The 21,954-nt window shown below is 36.0% G+C and overlaps 1 protein-coding gene across 1 annotated transcript in view; it reads right to left on the bottom strand.

The window, feature by feature from the left end:
- Positions 1-1,643: 1,643 nt before the first annotated feature.
- The window catches only part of LOC121369124 (transient receptor potential cation channel subfamily V member 5-like), a 33,718-nt gene continuing 13,407 nt past the window's right edge, over positions 1,644-21,954 (bottom strand). The window contains exons 9-15 of the mRNA XM_041493987.1: positions 21,805-21,912; positions 19,518-19,669; positions 14,392-14,501; positions 9,803-9,915; positions 8,700-8,861; positions 8,138-8,317; positions 1,644-2,124 (exon numbers count right to left, since the gene is read on the bottom strand). Coding sequence (XP_041349921.1) covers positions 1,663-2,124; positions 8,138-8,317; positions 8,700-8,861; positions 9,803-9,915; positions 14,392-14,501; positions 19,518-19,669; positions 21,805-21,912 — 1,287 coding nt within the window. The 3' untranslated portion in view covers positions 1,644-1,662. The remainder of the gene's footprint in view (positions 2,125-8,137; positions 8,318-8,699; positions 8,862-9,802; positions 9,916-14,391; positions 14,502-19,517; positions 19,670-21,804; positions 21,913-21,954) is intronic.

The raw sequence follows: 21,954 nt of genomic DNA, 5'->3' as shown, positions 1-21,954 counted from the left end.
AATAACAAGGGTCGCAGTTGAAAAAAAAAGAAAAAAAAAGAAGAGGAGAGAATCACAGCATAGGAATATTATGGTCATCATGCCAGTCTGCTTGTCCGGAACAAGTAGTTTTGGGTGTAGGACAAGTAAACTGTTTTAGCAACTTGTCCGACTAGACAAGTCAAAGTTCTGCAAATTACCGGTACAATATACTGACAAGAAATAAGGGAACGGATGGTATTCAAGACCAAATTTAATTCACCACTTGTGTAGTAACTGTTATATACTTGTATAAAGTTAAAAGTTTGTTTTGTTTAACACCACCACTAGAGCACGTTGATTTATTAATCATCTGCTATTGGATGTCAGATGTGGTAATTTTGATATATAGTCTTAGTGAGGAAACCTGCTACATTTTTCCATTAGTAGTAAGGGGCCTTTAACATGCACTATCCCACAGACAGAATAGCAAATACAAAGGCCTTTGATGTACTTGGATAGATACATGTACACAGATTAGATATAGGGAGGGACTGAATGTCAGTACTGTGGGATTGACTGCCAGTAACATGGTTAATTTGCTGATACAGTGGATGTCAGTTTTGGTTGCAGTCAATATTTACTGTTACTATTTTATGTATATCAGTATATATTAACAAAACCGAAATTTATTTATTAATTTAAGATTGTAGAATGTTTTGATGGGTTTTGTTTTAATCAATGAATGTTTCCCCACCCACACAAAGACGACTTATATGTTGCTCAACTCTTTCAACAGTGAAAACCCCCAACATTTACTTGTCCCACAGGACAAGTGGATGTTGAGAGTTAATGCAGAGCCCTATAGGTCTTCTTCACATATAAAAAAGTAACTTTTAAACAAACAAAATGGCACTTTTAACAACAATTTCTGGGAAGGCAACGGCTTAGTGTGGCATTTGAATAGACAGTCAACTTACAGCCATCCCTTTTCCATTTGCAGCAACTGGTATTTTTGTATCTTCAACAGACAATCCCACATACCTGTCACTACAGCTTTTCATATAAATAATAGCAGCAGCAGCTGTGGAGCGCTGGATGGAATGTGAATTAATCCAATGACTCCACTGGAAGGAATTGATCCTATACCCTGTAGCACCTCAGATGGGTGGTCCACCACTGAGCTACATGCAGTAAATAACTGTCTGGTTATAAACAGTAGCCCATTCTCAGACTACTGAGTCTTTCTCATCGATTCCACCAAGCAGAGAGGTGGTGGAGGACTGTGAAGGAGTACCACTGTGTCGGGACGACCTCCGGTGCTTCTTGTGTTTCTTGCGTCTTTCTTTTTGAATAACTACTGTGGTGTCGTCCACCCAGGATGAAGAACTGCCAGCAGAGGAAACAGATTTCCCATCACCTTTGGAATCACTGCTGTGTCTCCCATCACCCTTTGAATCAAAGCAGTGTCTCCCATCACCCTTTGAATCAAAGCCGGGTCTTCCATTACCCTTTAAATCAAAGCTATCTCTACCAACATTCACTGAATCAATGCCACGAGGTCTCAGTCCCTCGGAAGGCTTCAGTTCTGTCAGCGGCTCCTCAAAGCCTTGACTGTCGAGCACCGGTTTAAATTCTTGGGTCTGCATTAAACTCAGAGTCCATTCACCGGATGCATCAACGAGACCAGCACCATCTGCAGTGTCATCTCCAAAAATTGTCTGAACTGTCTAGCTCGGGTACGAAAGGCTGCATCGGATGGACGCGATTGTACAAGAGTGACATCCTTGCATTGGGAGTCATAACCGTCTCGGATGAAGACACAGACGTCTCTTTCTGTTTTACCTTTCCGTTCGGCACCGCTGCTGCACCTTTCAGTGACGAACTGGTGCCAAGAGGCAGGTCAATCCTGGGGCTGATCTCGTCGATCTTGGCTGGATCCTCTATGAATGCGTGACCCTTCGTGAGGTCAATGTCTTTCTGCCAGGCAAGCTGCGCGACCGTCGAGGTAAAAGCGTCTGGTATGACCTCATTATCGCAGACCTCTAGCTGTCGTGGGCTGAGTTTCTTCTTCTTTGATGCACGCTGTAGCTGAAGTTCAAACATGCCCGTCTTCCCACTTCTCTTGTTGTCTTTCAGTTGCCAAATCACTTCCTTACCAAGCCGCTAAAAAAAGAAGAAGACAACAACCCAATAATATACAAAAAATTCAGCAGGATTAAATATCTTGCCTCCCATAAATGTATTCAGTGTCATAGATAGCTGCATCCATAAAGTTTGTCTCAATGCATGTAAAAAGAAAATTCAATTAAAATTAAACTTAAAAATTTCAATTATCTTTAAACATACACTGAGATGAACATTGACAGATGTAAGTATTAAACCACATTTCACCGAGGTAGGACTTATAATTTGTGAGCAATAAAGCTAAATGTGAAACTTTAACATTGAGGTAAACTAACAGTTGATGTTGTCACTGCTGTCAGAAACGAAATATCTGCATTTCACTGTGAGACAAAAATCAGTAATACTAACACAATACAATAACAATTACTTCAATAGTAGTAACAGATTTGATTAATATGATTTAGAGAAGGTAAATATTGGAGCAAATACAGACTACTGTAAATCATGAAATTAATGCGAGCAACATACATGTAGTATGTAAAAAATGTGCCTGATGCATTGGTGCATTAATTACTTGACGCACTGTATTTTAACGAGAAATTCACAAAGACTAAAACACAAATAAAAAGACAAACAACAAAATGGTAACAAATAACGAGTGTTTGTTATAATGAAAGTATTTTTAATGTCAACAGAAAGTAATCATGCAATGAACAAGAAAGAAAAAACAAAAACAAGAAAACAAAACAAAACAAACAAAAAAGATGATGCATTTTGGAAAAGTGAAACAAAGTCTTTGAGTTGTTCTTGACATTAATTAGATGTATTATGTTTGCTCAACACCTTGTCATTTGTGTGGTGCTCTGCATAAGAAATGGAGGAAATTACAACCAACTTACAAAATGTGGATTGTTTGTTTAACTGTCAAAACAAATGCTATAACGTCTTTTGTGTAGTCGATGTTAAGAGTCGGAAAAACTAAACTAAATTTACTGAAAACAAGTCAGCATTTCTTATTTTCAGTGTGATCTTTTGAAGATGCATTTACCAAATGCATTAAAAATACACATTTCAGTGTGTACCTGTTCCAGTTAGTAACTGTTATTAATGTTATAAGTACCATTATTTTAGTAACTGTCATTATTTTAATCAGCTTATGCATTAGTATTATTATTATGGTTTGACATCCAATAGCCAATGATTAATAAATCAATGAGCTCTAGTAGTGTCGTTAAACAAAACAAACAAACATATTAGTATTATTAATTATTAAATCCAAGCATTAACCATAGTACAAACCAAAATTACATACTTCGCCAGAATCTGAGAATGTCACAAACACAAACATATGTTACAATTTTGTATTCTATACAAATAAACAACAAAACAATACAATCTACTTAAAATTAGCTCCACTATAACATGTGGATCTAACAGCAGCCCGTTGGAGCTCATGTCCAGTTGACCTTTCATTTGACCAATCAAAACTTTACTTGCAAAATCATGCCAGTGATTTGAAAAGAATTTGAAAACATTCGGGATTATGCCGAAGGTATATGAAATAATTCGGGTAAATTACGAAGTATGCCGGAAACTAATTTAAATATAATTTTTTATATACAATTCGTTTCAAGACGAAAAAAAACAAAAACGTGATGGTATAGCCATAAAATCTGTTTATCCTAGTATACAATCCAGAGTTTATTACTGGATTTTCCCCCCTGTTTTTTCAATGTTGAAATAGACCAACAAGTTCGCCTATTGCATAAATAGTCTCGACCGACATTTTTAGAATTTGTATGCTCCCGAATAATGTTATAAAAGGCGAAGTGTAATTGGTCGATTTTTTAATTATTATTTACAGATAACATGTCACCTGGACATGGGAGTCCATGCAATGCTGTTAGATTTTAATCAGATTGAAAACAATATTACAATGGTTTTTTTTTAGGCAAATGCACTTCTTTTTACCAATCTGTAGTTGCTAGAAGAACTACATGTACCTTCAGATTCTAATCTGAAATAACAGGCTGATTTCAAAGTTGAAGTTGTATTTTATTCTATGAATTTAGTTTTAGACAAGCCAAAGCTATGCTCTGAAATTTTGTTAACTGAAAAGCTTAGTAAATCAAAGGTTGATTTATAAAGCCAGAGCTCGAACGTAAGAATGTGTACCCCACACAGACCTGTCAACCCTCCCGGATTCCGCGGGAGTCTCCCGATATTTGATCAAACCCCCTTCGCCTGCGTGGGAGACAGTTTCTCCTGTTAAATGACATTTTTGTAAGCATAAAAAAAATCGATCCTCTTTTGTCAAAATAAAACAGAAGGGAAGTAACTCTGCCTTTTTTTTCTCATTCGGAAAATGTCGACTACTTTCGGTTTCCGAGAATGTAACAGGCCGAATTGTCCCGACTGTTTAACCTTTGCCGAAGTGAGAATTGTGGGATAGCCTATTTATAGTGTTAAAAAAGCACATGGAGTTTATAAAATGACGTGTTATTATAATGTTTGTTGTCATCGTAATGGCTACGAAGCGTGTTGCCGCTAATTCACAGGCTGTGTATTAACATTCAGTGTTGCCATATATAAAAAAAAAAACTATCCAATTTAGTTCTAATAACACCTCTGAATTGTAAAATGCAACTATGACGAATCTGAACTGCCAGACTCCCGAGTTGACAGCGATACACATGCATGTTAAAATCACATGTCACAGCAAGACAACGAAAATACCAATTAGCTGTATAAACATACTTGTGTCAGTTAATTTTGTATGTTTGTGCGGTAAAATGTTGGTTATACGGGTATACTTCAAGAAATTATTTTTGTACAATTAAAAAATGTTGTGTTTGACATTGACATAAAGTTACTCACGAAAATGGGTATAATTCCTGTATATTTCACACGATGTCCGTAATGAGGTTTTACTTATGATTAATGAAAATACAATGTTTATTGCATCATTATAATGATTTTAAATAAGTACCACGCCACCGTTCCTCATTATAGTAAAAACTGAATATTAATTTATAAGATTTATATAAATTTGTCTTTGGTACTTAGAAGTTAGGTACACTAGCTGTAAGTGTAATACTGTAAATGTACTAATTAATTTTTTTATTTCTTGTTCATGTTCTTAACATTTTTGGATAAAATACTCTTTTTTTTTAAATATGTATTAAATCATAATAATATTTAAACTTAAAAAAACAAAAAAAAACATTAATATCTTTTTTATTTTTTTTAATGCCAAGATCTAAGGTTAAGAAGTATATATGACATTATAAAGTATTCATATTTATAACTTATTGTAATAATGTTTTTTTTAAATCTTGCGATTTTGGGTTAAATTGTGTGAATTTAAAAAATCTCCTGCTTTTTCAACACACACCTCCTGCTTTCTCTTGACTAAAGGTTGACAGGTCTGACCCCACACCAATTTTGTAAAGATTTGCCATGGGTGAAACGGTCCACCGACAGCAATTTTGTTTAAAAAGCCTCTCTATGGCAGTTTTCTTTAAAAAGAGACATTTGCAGCAAATAAACATGACTGAAAGGTTATTTTGCTGTACATTTTGTTATTGCTGTCAAGCTTTACCGACAGTACAAAAGTGCTGTCAGTGATGATCTATACCTACAAAAATGTATATCTTAATGATGGCAATTGCCGTTGTTAAGTTTGAGCCCTGTAAAGCTGTTGTAAATTTGATGTAGCAATGTTGGCTTTGTTTAATGACATAACTAGAGCACATTGATTTGTTAGGCTTCCAGTTATTGTTAATCACAGACTATTGGATGTCAAACATATGGTAATCCTGACATAGTCTTAAAGGAAACCTGCTACATTTCTCCATTAGCAGCAAGGGATCTTTTATATACAATTTCCCACAGACAGCATGGCATGTACCAAAGCCTTCAATATACCAGTCATGGTGCACTGTCTGGAACGAGAAATAGCCCAGTGGGCCCACCTGTGGGTATCGGTCCCAGACTGATCACACATCAGGCAAGTGCTTTACCACTGGGATATGTTGCATCCCTTATCCCCTTGAAGAAGTTTACAGCACACTGATTAATTAATCATCGGCTACTGGATGTCAAACATTTGATAATTCTGACAGCAAGGGATCTTTACACAGACAGGAAAGCACAAACCACAGCCTTTGACCAGTTGTGGTGCATTGGTTTGAACAGGAAAAAAACCCCAATCAGTTGAATGGATCTACTGAGGTGGTTTGATCCTGCGAAGCAAGCACCTCAAGCGAACACTTTACCACCAAACTAAATCACGTGCCTCACCCCCTTGAAGCAGCAAGTCCAAATTAAAGCAGTACGTCCAAGTTAGAGGTTAGTGCAATAACCTGCACATTACTTTGTTTAAGATAGTTTTATTTCTTACCATTCGATTCAATGTAGGCAGCGTCATCCTGTGCGTATACAGATTCTTGTAATATAAGTGACAATACAAATATTTCTTCAATAAAATTATCATTATTGTAATCAGTGGGACTTTGTGAACCTTCAGATAATCATATATCATACTGGATTATTTAAGTAGTATGAGAACAAATTATTTAAGTAGTATGAGTACAAATTATTTAACTAGTATGAGTACAAATTATTTAACTAGTATGTCAATTTTGTGACTTTCAACACAATTGCTTTCTTCTATATCCTAAGTCAAGTGGAAATATTCCTTTAATTAATTTTGATAAAGAGGCTAATTACATATATGAATACAAGATTATTGTAATACATAGACTGTTGCTGTAGTCTACCACAGCAACTGTAACCACAGTAAACAGCCAATTATAACGTTTGATTCACCACAGCAATATTTACAATTGCTGGTCACCATGGTCAGATTTGCATAATAATAATAAACAGTTGAAAAGTTTCCTTAAAAACACCTCAGCAGATTTTATCTTTGACTATTAGTTATCTGACATACAGCAATTACAATACTTTATCAGATAGAGAAGAAACCTGCTGCTGCCACATCGACTATTTGTACCAAATATGAACGTTCCTACAGACAGGACAGTACATACCATGGCCTCTAATAAACGAATGGTAGTAAATAAGGACATCAGCAGGTTTGATCATATGGAGAAGACCTAATTCTTTTCTATATTTAGCAAACTGGCGACCTATAACAAACAATTTCAGTGTCCTATATGAATGTTCCTACACACAGGACAGTACATACCACAGCATCTGATGGTAAATAAGGACATCAGCAGGTTTGAACATATGGAGAAGACCTAATTCTTTTCTATGTCTAGCAGACCCACGACTTATAACAAACAGTTCCAGTGCTTTACAGACCACCATTTGCTAAGGATGAAAATGCCTGTCAACCAAAGATCTGAAAAACTCTGCGGGGTCTTTTAAAAGTAGAAGCCTACTTTGAGTGGAACTAGGACAAGAAAGAAGTTTCCAGGTAGCTTTATAATGTGCAAATACGACAGATTTTTATCCTGGATTTAAAACAACACAAGGCCTCCACCAACCCTCCAACCAGGTCAGGTCAGGTCATAGGTCTTAGCGTGTACATTCAGAGTAAGCTGTTATAGGGCATGCCTGTCATGGGCGCAGGTGCAGACTTACGCCGGCTCCTCAGTCCAGCACAGGAGCCTCCAAACCAAACTGTTGTAATAATATACTGATGGAAGGAAATAAAGGATCTCACCGACACCAACAGGAAAGAATGTTTGCAACCAAAACCCTCATCCATAGTGTTAGGAAGTTATCAGTGTTCTACCACGAGGCGTGTGTGCAGGAAAAGATTTCCGAGGTTAACCCCTCCCCCACCTCAAAGCAAATTTTAATTTATATAAAAAAAAAAAAATTCTGGACAAACATGACCCAAAACCCCTAAACAATTTGAATGAATGAATCTTTAATGACACCCAAGCATAAACCTAAACACTTTTCTTGCCATAGTCTAGATCCCCCACCTCGAAAAAAGTATCTGCAGACATGCCTGACCACTGATCTACATTCCAATCCATTTTATTAGTGACACAAGTTTACGGCTGCACATTACCTTCCAGTTAGCATCAGCGGCTTTCCGAGACTGAGCTTTCGTCTTCGATTCTGTTTTGATGACAACAAGTGCTCGGACCTCCCCTTCTGGTTTTGTAATATTTACAGAGTACTCCCTCTGAAACCGTAATAACTTCTCCTTGGAAAATCCACGCTCTAAAACTACAACAGTTTTAGCCCACTAAAAATAAAAGATGCAAAATAAAAAACATAGTGAGTGAGAGTGAGAGTGGGAGAGTGAGTGAGAGAGAGAGAGAGAGAGAGAGAGAGAGAGAGAGAGAGAGAGAGAGAGAGATACAGAGAGAGAGAGAGAAAAAGAGAAATTATTAAAATCACTTACTAATAAAGATAAAAAAAAAATTAATAACACTAAGATTATTGTAGACAATAACGTCACAGCCCTATCCATGAATGAGTTATTCCTCAGTCATTTATCAATATCACTTGTTTTTAACAACTCAGTTATGAATCAGTCATATCAGCATTTTTCATAGCATTTGTCATAGCACAATGATTTTTTAAATTTTCATATTTTTCTATAGACTAGCTGACACACACATTACCTGCTTCCTCCATTCTTTTTCTGACTTGGAAATTACTCTCTGGTACGTGTTGCCCATCATGGCTATCAACATGTTGAGCAGCAGAATTGGAACAAGGATCATAAAGATGGCAAATATTAGCTTTGTCAGTGGTGGATACCGCGCAAAGTTGAAGGAGTCGTACTGTAATGGAAAAAAAATGAAACTGATGAAGCTTTTCTCTTCAAGTTCCACATTGGTCATTTTATATCTTCTGCTCTAGAGTTGATATGAGAATTCAGCAGTAAATACAGGTCAGCATCAGACTCTTGATGCAACAATGAAGCGTGAAACAAAAAACGTCATGACAATGGTGACAAGTCAAAGTGGAGTAAATTTAATGTACCGTGTATGTTCCGATTTGGAACAACATATTTAATAACCAGAATTTATTATCCATATGGTTCAAGATGAGCGAGGTAATAATAATCATACAAAGCACACATGTAATAACAAGTGTAATGATGTAATTTTGAGAAGCGACGTCATAACATGACGTTGCTTCTCCAGTCCTAGCTCAGACTGTACATTTGAAATATGACTTCATTTTGTTGTCTCGTTCTAGTTGTGGCTGAAACATTTTGAGTTAGGTCTTGTTATTCATAAAGAAAACAACAATAATAATATGGATAATAAAGAAATTATTACACTTGCGTGCGAGTCGTACTGATTTTACGAAACTCGTGTCAGGATTCATGTATTACCCTCGCTCTTGCTCGGGCAATACAAAAATTCTGACACTCATTTCGTAAAATCAGTAAGACACACAAGCTCGTATAATAATCTCTAAACAATAAGCCACCATTGATCAACCTAGGTGTTGGACAAGGGGGCAAATCATACTAGGCTCTCCTACTGTTTTCTGTTGTTGTTTTTTATTATATAAAGACAGTGTTACAGCCCTGAAATTAATGCAGGAAAATGCACGAAATTAAAAGTAAAAGAGATTAATATTCCTTGTGTGGAAGGATACATCTTTAACAATCTCTACAGAGTCCTTGCACTATCTACTGACCTTACCTTCTCCACAGGTGATGGTCAGCTGTCACACAAGTTAAATTAGTACACTGAAAATCAAGTCTCACCTTGAACTCTCCTAAGGTCATCTGGAACAAGGTCATAACCGTGTCCTGTGGAGTTGCGAACTTCTGGGTATCTGAATTATCATCATCCCCATCTTGGAACAGGAAGTAGAAACCTGGAGGTTCAAACAGATTGTCACAGTCAGTTCCAAACAGATTATCAGTCAATTCCAAACAGATTATCACAATCAGTTCCAAACAGATTATCACAGTCAGTTCCAAACATATTATCACAATCAGTTCCAAACAGATTATCACAGTCTGTTCCAAACAGATTATCAGTCAGTTCCAAATAGATTTTCAGTCAGTTCCGAACAGATTATCAGTCAGTTCCAAACAGATTGTCAGTCAGTTCCAAACAGATTGTCAGTCATTTCCGAACAGATTATCAGTCAGTTCCAAACAAATTATCAGTCAGTTCCGAACAGATTATCAGTCAGTTCCGAACAGATTATCAGTCAGTTCCGAACAGATTATCACAGTCAGTTCCAAACAGATTGTCACAGTCAGTTCCAAACAGATTATCAGTCAGTTCCAAACAGATTATCACAATCAGTTCCAAACAGATTATCAGTCAGTTCCAAACAGATTATCACAGTCTGTTCCAAACAGATTATAACAGTCAGTTCCAAACAGATTATCACAATCAGTTCTAAACAGATTATCAGTCAGTTCCAAACAGATTATCACAGTCAGTTCCGAATAAATTATCAGTCAGTTCCAAACAGATTATCAGTCAGTTCCAAACAGATTGTCAGTCAGTTCCAAACAGATTGTCAGTCAGTTCCAAACAGATTATCAGTCAATTCCAAACAGATTATCACAATCAGTTCCAAACAGATTATCACAGTCAGTTCCAAACATATTATCACAATCAGTTCCAAACATATTATCACAGTCTGTTCCAAACAGATTATCAGTCAGTTCCGAACAGATTATCAGTCAGTTCCGAACAGATTATCACAGTCAGTTCCAAACAGATTGTCACAGTCAGTTCCAAACAGATTATCAGTCAGTTCCAAACAGATTATCAGTCAGTTCCAAACAGATTATCACAATCAGTTCCAAACAGATTATCAGTCAGTTCCAAACAGATTATCACAGTCTGTTCCAAACAGATTATAACAGTCAGTTCCAAACAGATTATCACAATCAGTTCTAAACAGATTATCAGTCAGTTCCAAACAGATTATAACAGTCAGTTCCAAACAGATTATCACAGTCAGTTCCAAACAGATTATCACAGTCAGTTCCAAACAGATTATAACAGTCAGTTCCAAACAGATTATCACAATCAGTTCTAAACAGATTATCAGTCAGTTCCAAACAGATTATAACAGTCAGTTCCAAACAGATTATCACAGTCAGTTCCAAACAGATTATAACAGTCAGTTCCAAACAGATTATAACAGTCAGTTCCAAACATATTATCACAATGAGTTCCAAACAGATTATCACAGTCTGTTCCAAACAGATTACCACAGTCAGTTCCAAACAGATTACCACAGTCAGTTCCAAACATATTATCACAATGAGTTCCAAACAGATTATCACAGTCAGTTCCAAACAGATTATCACAGTCAGTTCCAAACAGATTGTCACAGTCAGTTCCAAACAGATTATCACAATCAGTTCTAAACAGATTATCAGTCAGTTTCAAACAGATTATAACAGTCAGTTCCAAACAGATTATCACAATCAGTTCCAAACAGATTACCACAATCAGTTCCAAACAGATTGTCAGTCAGTTCCGAACAGATTATCACAGTCAGTTCCAAACAGATTACCACAATGAGTTCCAAACAGATTGTCACAGTCAGTTCCAAACAGATTGTCACAGTCAGTTCCACACAGATTGTCAGTCAGTTCTGAACAGATTGTCAGTCAGTTCCGAACAGATTGTCAGTCAGTTCCGAACAGATTATCAGTCAGTTCCAAACAGATTTTCCAAACAAATTGTCACAGTCAATTCCAAACAGATTGTCACAGTCAGTTCCAAACAGATTGTCACAGTCAGTTCCACACAGATTATCAGTCAGTTCTGAACAGATTATCAGTCAGTTCTGAACAGATTATCAGTCAGTTCCAAACAGATTGTCACAGTCAGTTCCTAACAGATTATCAGTCAGTTCCTAACAGATTATCACAATGAGTTCCAAACAGATTATCACAATGAGTTCCAAACAGATTATCACAATGAGTTCCAAACAGATTATCACAATGAGTTCCGAACAGATTATCAGTCAATTCCGAACAGATTATCAGTCGGTTCCGACAGATTATCAGTCGGTTCCGAACAGATTATCAGTCAGTTCCAAACAGATTGTCAGTCAGTTCCAAATGGATTATAACAGTCAGTTACACCAGCTATTCACACAAGTCAAAGTCAAATATATTTGAGGATTGTACCAGTGGAGTACACTACTGTCCCTAGTCAAACAGGTTAAACAACCACAAAAAGAGTATCAAATATATTTGAGGATTGTACCAGTGGAGTACACTACTGTCCCTAGTCAAACAACCACAAAAAGAGTATCAAATATATTTGAGGATTGTACCAGTGGAGTACACTACTGTCCCTAGTCAAACAACCACAGAAAGAGTATCAAATATATTTGAGGATTGTACCAGTGGAGTACACTACTGTCCCTAGTCAAACAACCACAAAAAGAGTATCAAATATATTTGAGGATTGTACCAGTGGAGTACACTACTGTCCCTAGTCAAACAACCACAAAAAGAGTATCAAATATATTTGAGGATTGTACCAGTGGAGTACACTACTGTCCCTAGTCAAACAACCACAAAAAGAGTATCAAATATATTTGAGGATTGTACCAGTGGAGTACACTACTGTCCCTAGTCAAACAACCACAAAAAGAGTATCAAATATATTTGAGGATTGTACCAGTGGAGTACACTACTGTCCCTAGTCAAACAACCACAAAAAGAGTATCAAATATATTTGAGGATTGTACCAGTGGAGTACACTACTGTCCCTAGTCAAACAACCACAAAAAGAGTATCAAATATATTTGAGGATTGTACCAGTGGAGTACACTACTGTGAGTCCCTATAGTCAAACAGGTTAAACAACCACAAAAAGAGTATCAAATATATTTGAGGATTGTACCAGTGGAGTACACTACTGTCCCTATAGTCAAACAGGTTAAACAACCACAAAAAGAGTATCAAATATATTTGAGGATTGTACCAGTGGAGTACACTACTGTCCATAGTCAAACAACCACAAAAAGAGTATCAAATATATTTGAGGATTGTACCAGTGGAGTACACTACTGTCCCTATAGTCAAACAGGTTAAACAACCACAAAAAGAGTATCAAATATATTTGAGGATTGTACCAGTGGAGTACACTACTGTCCCTAGTCAAACAGGTTAAACAACCACAAAAAGAGTATCAAATATATATGAGGATTGTACCAGTGGAGTACACTACTGTCCATAGTCAAACAACCACAAAAAGAGTATCAAATATATTTGAGGATTGTACCAGTGGAGTACACTACTGTCCCTAGTCAAACAACCACAAAAAGAGTATCAAATATATTTGAGGATTGTACCAGTGAAGTACACTACTGTCCCTATAGTCAAACAGGTTAAACAACCACAAAAAGAGTATCAAATATATTTGAGGATTGTACCAGTGGAGTACACTACTGTCCCTAGTCAAACAGGTTAAACAACCACAAAAAGAGTATCAAAGGCAAGTGACTGTTTTATGTACATATAGGTTAATTTGTAGAAACCTTACTTTCTCTTTTCATGGCTACTTAAACTGACATCTAACTAATGGCATTTCCCCCTATTTCAATAGATTTGTCTGAATATCCCAACAGCCAATAAAATGACTAAAAAGCATCCAATGATTCCCAAACTTTCTGTTCTGGTCAAGTGAAAGCAACTTTTTTTCTCCAAAAAACCCAGAGTAGTTTTCTTGTGAAAATGTTGATAATTCTGAAGTCCCACATTTTATTTGAAAAACAAACATTTAATCATCGTCTTATTTCCCTATTAAAGGGACACTCTAGCTTTGTCACTGCTATAATATGTTTGGGACTTAGAAAGCCTTTAACCAGTGGTAAAGCGTTTGTCGATCTAGGATCTCCGCTGGTGGGCACATGGGACTATTTCTTATTCCAGCCAGTGCACAATGAATGGTATATTAAATGTGCTATTCTGTCTGTGAGATGGTGCATATAAAAGATCCCTTGCTACTATTGGAAAAATGTAGCGGGTTTTCTCTCTGAAACTACATGTATATGTCAAAATTATCAAATGTTTGACATCCAATAGCCGATAATTAATTAATCAATGTGCTCTAATGGGAGTCAGTAAAAAAAAACCCCACCTTTTTAACCTATAGTCATTTGGTCAAAATGTTTTCAGTTGTTTAAACTGGATTTCACCATCCATTATGAATTAAAAATGAAAAAATATAAAAACTTTAAAATTCAGCAATGGTTATTAAAACCACTAACATGACCAGAACACTTTGGATATACAGACATTGACTATTTAATGTCTTTTTTAATAATTATAAAAAAAAGCTGTAAACATCTATAACGTACCTTGTGCAAATCCCAGCAAGAATATGATATAAATAACCCCAAATCTCACGAGATCCCCTTCCAACATTTTGTACACCATGGTCACGAATGGACCTGTTAGTTTTACACCCCTAGAAAACAAAATGAACAACAGTGCAAAAATGTTAAAAACATAACGATGTGAAAACATGCCTTTGGTATTTAACGTGTTGGTAAATAAAACAGCAAGAACTAGATATGTTCTCATTACATGCATAGTGATGGCCGGTCCATAATTTATTTATTAAATATCAAAGTTTTTAACAATCTACATACAGTGTACTGGTAGTCTTCACTTTATTATTATTATTTTTTTTTTTTACGAGAAAAATGATTCTTCTTGACTGTACACCAAGAGCAAGACAGTTTGGTCAGCACAGAAATTTTATATAATTACATGTATCTATACATAATGAATAATGAATACTGTGAAAGAATAAAAAAATATCTAATCTGCTAATATAACCAAGAATTCCTAATGAAATCGTCCAATCTGTCCTTTATTTCAGAAGATTTCCAATATTATTAGTTTCCACCCCAAATATTTTGTGGTACGAAAAAAACAAAAACAAAAAACAAAAAATCATCGACAAACTGTGTGAATTGACGAAGCCGTTATCATATAAATTTGCGAAATTTTGTTTTTATGCATACCCAGATTAAATTTATAAATTAACATGTAAGCATTAAACATATTTACAAAAATAAAACAGATCAACTGACAGTATATAAAATGTATTTCAAAAGACAGAACACAATGGAGTACGTTGTCAATATGTGTAACATTTAACCAAAAATATTTAGGCTACTAAAGCCTCCAACAATTATCATCTGTGAACAAAAACTATTCTACTAATAAAGTGAAAAAGACAAAAGACACACACAGAGCTACATGTACTTGTACTACTGCATATATATATATATATATATATAATAATAAAAGTAATTTCTAAATCCTTATGATAGTAAAACAAGTATTTTTAACAACAGTTGAATGCCCCTTTCAATCAAAGGTAATCCGATGTTCCCCATACTGCAAATCTTTAAGTCCATTACTCCAAAGGCCTGCTATTCTGAAAGTCCCTGACCTCAACTCTGGTGATCATCTACCAGTATATGTTAAATCAAGGCTCGAACTTCATTTGGTGAAGAAGGAAGCAAATCTTTGCTTCTCAAACTTTAATCTTGAAGCAAAAGCTAGAAGTTGAGAGACAGTTGTAGACCACAGGTATTGATATATAAAAGCTACAGGTGTATCATGCTTAAAGATGGAAAGCAGAAGATCTTTGTGAATCTAATTACCAGAAACATATTGTGTATTTTAAGTGGCATTTACTTGTTGCTGTCCGACAATTTCAAGCCTTGTATGTAAAAACCCATAATGTACACAAACACAAGAAATAACAATTGGACACTTGTTAAAAAATTAGGTTACTTTTATGACCTAATGTACTGTAGGGCCTCCACGAGTCAAAAATATTGGACTCGAGTACTCGAGGGTCAACCTCGACCCGGACCCGAGGACCCGATACTTACACTACATGATAATAGGAAGGAAGGAAATGGTTTATTTAATGACGCACTCAACACATTTTATTTTACGGCTATATGGCGTCGGGTAGATGATAATAAGACTAAAGAATAAAGTAAAATAGCATTATGCATCTTAATTCTAGCGCTGAATATGGATGCCAAATGGATGCCATTGTATTGCATTCCACATATTCAACTTTTGTTTTCCCTTCATGTCTCATAGGTCTATAATGTAACCGGTGGCAAGCATATGACAAAGTGACATAAAACATATAATTAAATGAGAGTGCTCTTCCTTGCACAGGTACTCGAGTGCTGTGAACGGACTCGAGTCTTGCTAGACTCGGCCCGTGCCCGAGTACTCGAGTATTCGTGGAGGCCCTACTGTACTGACATTTATGCAGGTGCGGTCCTTAAGAAAGAGGGGATGACCTTGCAACTGTAACTCATAGTCGTCCAGTAACAAACAGGGAACCAGCTGCACCCACTCAAGTTAATTTTATTATATTTTTTAAAGTTAGCAGCACTACACAGGATAACTGGATAGACCATAACACAGGACTTCTTAAAGCACTGTAAGGTATTATTGACTGAAACTTACAGTCTCTTGCTTGGAATACTAAACTAAATTCCTTCACATTTGGTCACATGAAAATCTATTTGTCAAAAAATGCCTACAAGTTCGTATGGTATTCTTCAACCGAAAATCTTCAATTCCTATCCACAAATCAATAATCATGATCAGCTAGAGAGTTCCCAGTTATCAAATATCCTGATAACCGATTAGAAAAAAAAAGAGAAAAAAGTTTGTTATGTTTAAAGACACCACTAGAGCACATTGATTTATTAATCATTGGCTATTGGATGTCAAACATTTGGTATTTTTGACATATAGTCAGAGTGGAAACCTGCTACATTTTTCCATTAGTAGCAAGAGAAACATGGATATTTAACATGACAGGGCATGGAAGACTGGTTATCATGGAAAATAATTAAACAAGTCCTCTGAAGGGTGGGGGTTGGTGTGGGAAGGGGAGAGGGTTGGTGTGGGGAGGGTGAGGGTTGGAGTCGCGAGGGGAGGGGGATCATGTGACCAATAACATCTCATATGGAGATTTTATGTCATCCCTTGACAAAAATCAAACAGAAACCCGAGTTAGTATGAAACACCTAGCACAGAACTGTACCAACAGGGCATGCTTAATGAAAACATCCTGAATCATGCAACATCATGCAAACTGTATAACCCACATTCAGTTAACAGTGTTTACAACAAATCACAGCTGAATAGATTTTCTGTCCTATAATAATTAACACTGCAATATTTCATAGCTATCAAAGTATATTCTTGATTTTAATATACAGGGTGTTCATTTTAATGAACACAGGGTTGCCCATGACAACTAAAAATCACCTTTAGGCAAACCGAAACAGTGTCAGTTTAATACCTATTGAATTGTCTGGGTCCCATTCCACCAAGTGATCTTAGCACTAGGATCACCCTAAGTGCATAACCACCTTATGCACTTAAGATGATCTTAGTGCTAAGATCGCTTTGTGGAACAGGGTCCAGGACACTAAGAAACAAGTGTGCATATAATGTGCATATAGTAGTATAATATAGTAAGTTTATAGATTTTTTTTTCTCTTTCAAAATATTAATAAAAATTGAAGAAAGTTGTTTGTCATAATATTTTAGTTAGTACAGGACAATCAATGAAGAGTTTGTATGTTATTAAGCTGTGATTTTGGCCAGTGGTAGTCTGAGAACTACATGCACCGTGATGCATTTACCTATAGAAAATACGAAAAGAAAGAGAACGAAAATAATGCCAAATTTGCATATATCATTCCACACCATGTTATACATCATTACAACATTGGTACCCAAGAACCGAGAACCTCTGAAACACAAACACAACACATTATTGTCAATTTATATATAAATCATATTAGCAATGAAAACATAAAAGTATTTTATAAGGACTAAAAAACAGTTGCCAATTGTTTGGGTTGGTTAATTTGTTATCAGCACCAATGATTTCAGGAAAAATTATGAATCTTAAACACAATTAAGTTTATTACAAGCAGAAATAATTAAATGTTGTTCACTAAACCTAAAACCCAGGATGAAAGGCACAAAAAGATATTCTACTGAGGAAGGTTTTGTAAGGATGCTGAGAAAGGTGTACTATTTAAGGGAAACACAACAATAATACCATATAGAAAGGTGTACTATTTAAGGGAAACACAACAATAATACCATATCTTTATCTCATATTTAACAAATGGAGATAACTAAATCTGCCTAAGGAATGACTTAGGAACATTACAATACTTTAAAGTAAAATCTTGACATTTTTTTTTTTAATGGGAATATTTTGCAATTTAAACAAACAAATTTACTAAATAAAAGATAAGTAAAATAATAGATGTTTAAAGTCATGGTTTGAAATGTTTTGTTTTCAATACAGTACTTACAGTTATTACTAGTACTTATAATTATTATTACTCCAATATTAGATAGGTATGCTCCCGAATTGTCAAAACATAACTAATGAGGGGGAATAACTCATGACGAATTACAATCGAAAACATTAATGAAATGTCAAAATGGCCACATAGCAAAGAATATCACTGCAACAAAGGTCTGTCTGAATTCTAATCCAATAAAGCAACATATTATTAAGTCCCCTTCAGGACCCAACAAAGCTGAATTCTAATCCAATAAAGCAACATATTATTAAGTCCCCTACAGGACCCAACAAAGCTGAATTCTAATCCAATAAAGCAACATATTCTAATCCAATAAAGCAAGTCCCCTACAGGACCCAACAAAGCTGAATTCTAATCCAATAAAGCAACATATTATTAAGTCCCCTACAGGACCCAACAAAGCTGAATTTTAATCCAATAAAGCAACATATTATTAAGTCCCCTACAGGACCCAACAAAGCTGAATTCTAATCCAATAAGGCAACATATTATTAAGTCCCCTACAGGACCCAACAAAGCTGAATTCTAATCCAATAAAGTAATGTATTATTAAGTCCCCTACAGGACCGAACAAAGCTGAATTCTAATCCAATAAAGCAATACATTATTAAGTTCCCTACAGGACCGAACAAAATTTCACATCTGCTACGATCAAGGGCCATAACTCTGTCAAAAATGGCCAAATCCCCATGAAAGTCAAAATTGATCTGTAACTTTGCATGAACTTTACAGACTTTTAGTCCAATACCTAGCCCTCTACATTGCTGATTTGGTCCTTTTTGACTATTTTTTTTATACTATTTATATAAAAAATACAAATAGGTGCCCTCCGGCTCCTAGATTAAAAAGTTAACGTACAGGGCTGATACCTTGAGGAATTGTGTAAAAAAAGTTAGGAAAACTATATGTGAGGTAGACAGACAGACAGATGGGAGACAAAACCTATAGTTGTGAATTTCCCAGTGGAAATGGGAAAATATCTTTATTTAAATTCTTGTCAAGTCTCATAAATGATCATAATAACACCAGAAATGTACAACATACAAGTAACCAAAGACTGTGTTTGACGTATAACTAACCTGGCAAAGAAAAGCAAGAAAAACCATGATCCTGGTACAGCAAATATGAGTAAGATGTCCTCCACGATGTGAAGATGAAGAAAGCGGAATGGAATGCACATCAGTATCAACACACACGACATCATGTACACCATCTGCGCAGGTGCATTGATCTGTAAATACAACAATAAATCATGTACACCATCTGGGCAGGTGCACTGATCTGTAAATACAACATGAAATCATGTACACCATCTGCGCAGGTGCACTGATCTGTAAATACAACAATAAATCATGTACACCATCTGGGCAGGTGCACTGATCTGTAAATACAACATGAAATGATGTACACCATCTGGGCAGGTGCATTGATCTGTAAATACAACATGAAATGATGTACACCATCTGGGCAGGTGCACTGATCTGTAAATACAACATGAAATGATGTACACCATCTGGGCAGGTGCACTGATCTGTAAATACAACAATAAATCATGTACACCATCTGGGCAGGTGCACTGATCTGTAAATACAACATGAAATGATGTACACCATCTGGGCAGGTGCACTGATCTGTAAATACAACATGAAATGATGTACACCATCTGGGCAGGTGCATTGATCTGTAAATACAACATGAAATGATGTACACCATCTGGGCAGGTGCACTGATCTGTAAATACAACATGAAATGATGTACACCATCTGGGCAGGTGCATTGATCTGTAAATACAACAATAAATCATGTACACCATCTGGGCAGGTGCACTGATCTGTAAATACAATATGAAATGATGTACACCATCTGGACAGGTGCACTGATCTGTAAATACAACATGAAATGATGTACACCATTTGGGCAGGTGCATTGATCTGTAAATACAACAATAAATCATGTACACCATCTGGGCAGGTGCACTGATCTGTAAATACAACATGAAATCATGTACACCATCTGGGCAGGTGAACTGATCTGTAAATACAGCATGAAATCATGTACACCATCTGCACAGGTGCGTTGATCTGTAAATACAACATGAAATCATGTACACCGTCTGTGCAGGTGCATTGATCTGTAAATACAACAAATCATGTACACCATCTGTGCAGGTGCGTTGATCTGTAAATACAACATGAAATCATGTACACCATCTGCACAGGTGCGTTGATCTGTAAATACAACATGAAATCATGTACACCATCTGCGCAGGTGCACTGATCTGTAAATACAACATGAAATCATGTACACCATCTGGGCAGGTGAACTGATCTGTAAATACAGCATGAAATCATGTACACCATCTGCACAGGTGCGTTGATCTGTAAATACAACATGAAATCATGTACACCGTCTGTGCAGGTGCATTGATCTGTAAATACAACAAATCATGTACACCATCTGTGCAGGTGCGTTGATCTGTAAATACAACAAATCATGTACACCGTCTGTGCAGGTGCATTGATCTGTAAATACAACATGAAATCATGTACAATATCTGGGCAGGTGCAATGATCTGTAAATACAACAAATCATGTACACCATCTGTGCAGGTGCATTGATCTGTAAATACAACAACAAATCATGTACACCATCTGTGCAGGTGCGTTAATCTGTAAATACAACATGAAATCATGTACACCATCTGGGCAGGTGCGTTGATCTGTAAATACAACATGAAATCATGTACACCATCTGGGCAGGTGCATTGATCTGTAAATACAACAACAAATCATGTACACCATCTGCGGAGGTGCGTTGATCTGTAAATACAACATGAAATCATGTACACCATCTGGGTAGGTCCGCTGATCTGTATATACAACATGAAATCATGTACACCATCTGGGTAGGTGAGATGATCTGTAAAAACAACATGAAATCGTACAAAATCAAACATTTTAATGTACTCTTTTAGCCTAGATATATTAAAGGATCAAATGCTGCTAATTAAAAGGTCACAGATATATACTCCCTGGTTTGAAAATTAAAGGTCATGGTATGTGCTATCCTGTCTGTTGTAAAAAACTTAAGTAAAGACATTTGATTATTACAATTATTATGTTTTGTTGCTTTAATTCATAAAATTACGTTTCATAAAATAATAAAGAAAAATAATGAGGTTAATGCCAGCTCTTGCTGTTTATTGAAGATGGGAATTAGGCTCTAAGGAAGGAAATGTTTTATTTAACAACGCACTCAACACATTTTATTTACGGTGAAATGACATTTAGGCTCAATAATGTCGAGAAACACAATAAGAAACGAACATTTTGTCTGACTGTTTTTTTTTCTGCGTTCAAAACTTACATAGTTCTTAGCAAAGCTCTTGATATCCCGTGAACGAATGTCAAGCACTTCCAAAAAGAGAGCTAGCCCACAGCCGAAACACACAAGAATCTCGGCTATATAACGCATCTAAAAATAATGAAAAAAGATATTAGCCACTTTAAAAGTTTA

This window comes from Gigantopelta aegis, chromosome 3, assembly GCF_016097555.1.
Source record: "Gigantopelta aegis isolate Gae_Host chromosome 3, Gae_host_genome, whole genome shotgun sequence".
Lineage (NCBI taxonomy): Eukaryota > Metazoa > Mollusca > Gastropoda > Neomphalida > Peltospiridae > Gigantopelta > Gigantopelta aegis.
Note: the sequence above shows the minus strand (reverse complement) of the source record. Positions and strands in the feature narration are given on the sequence as shown.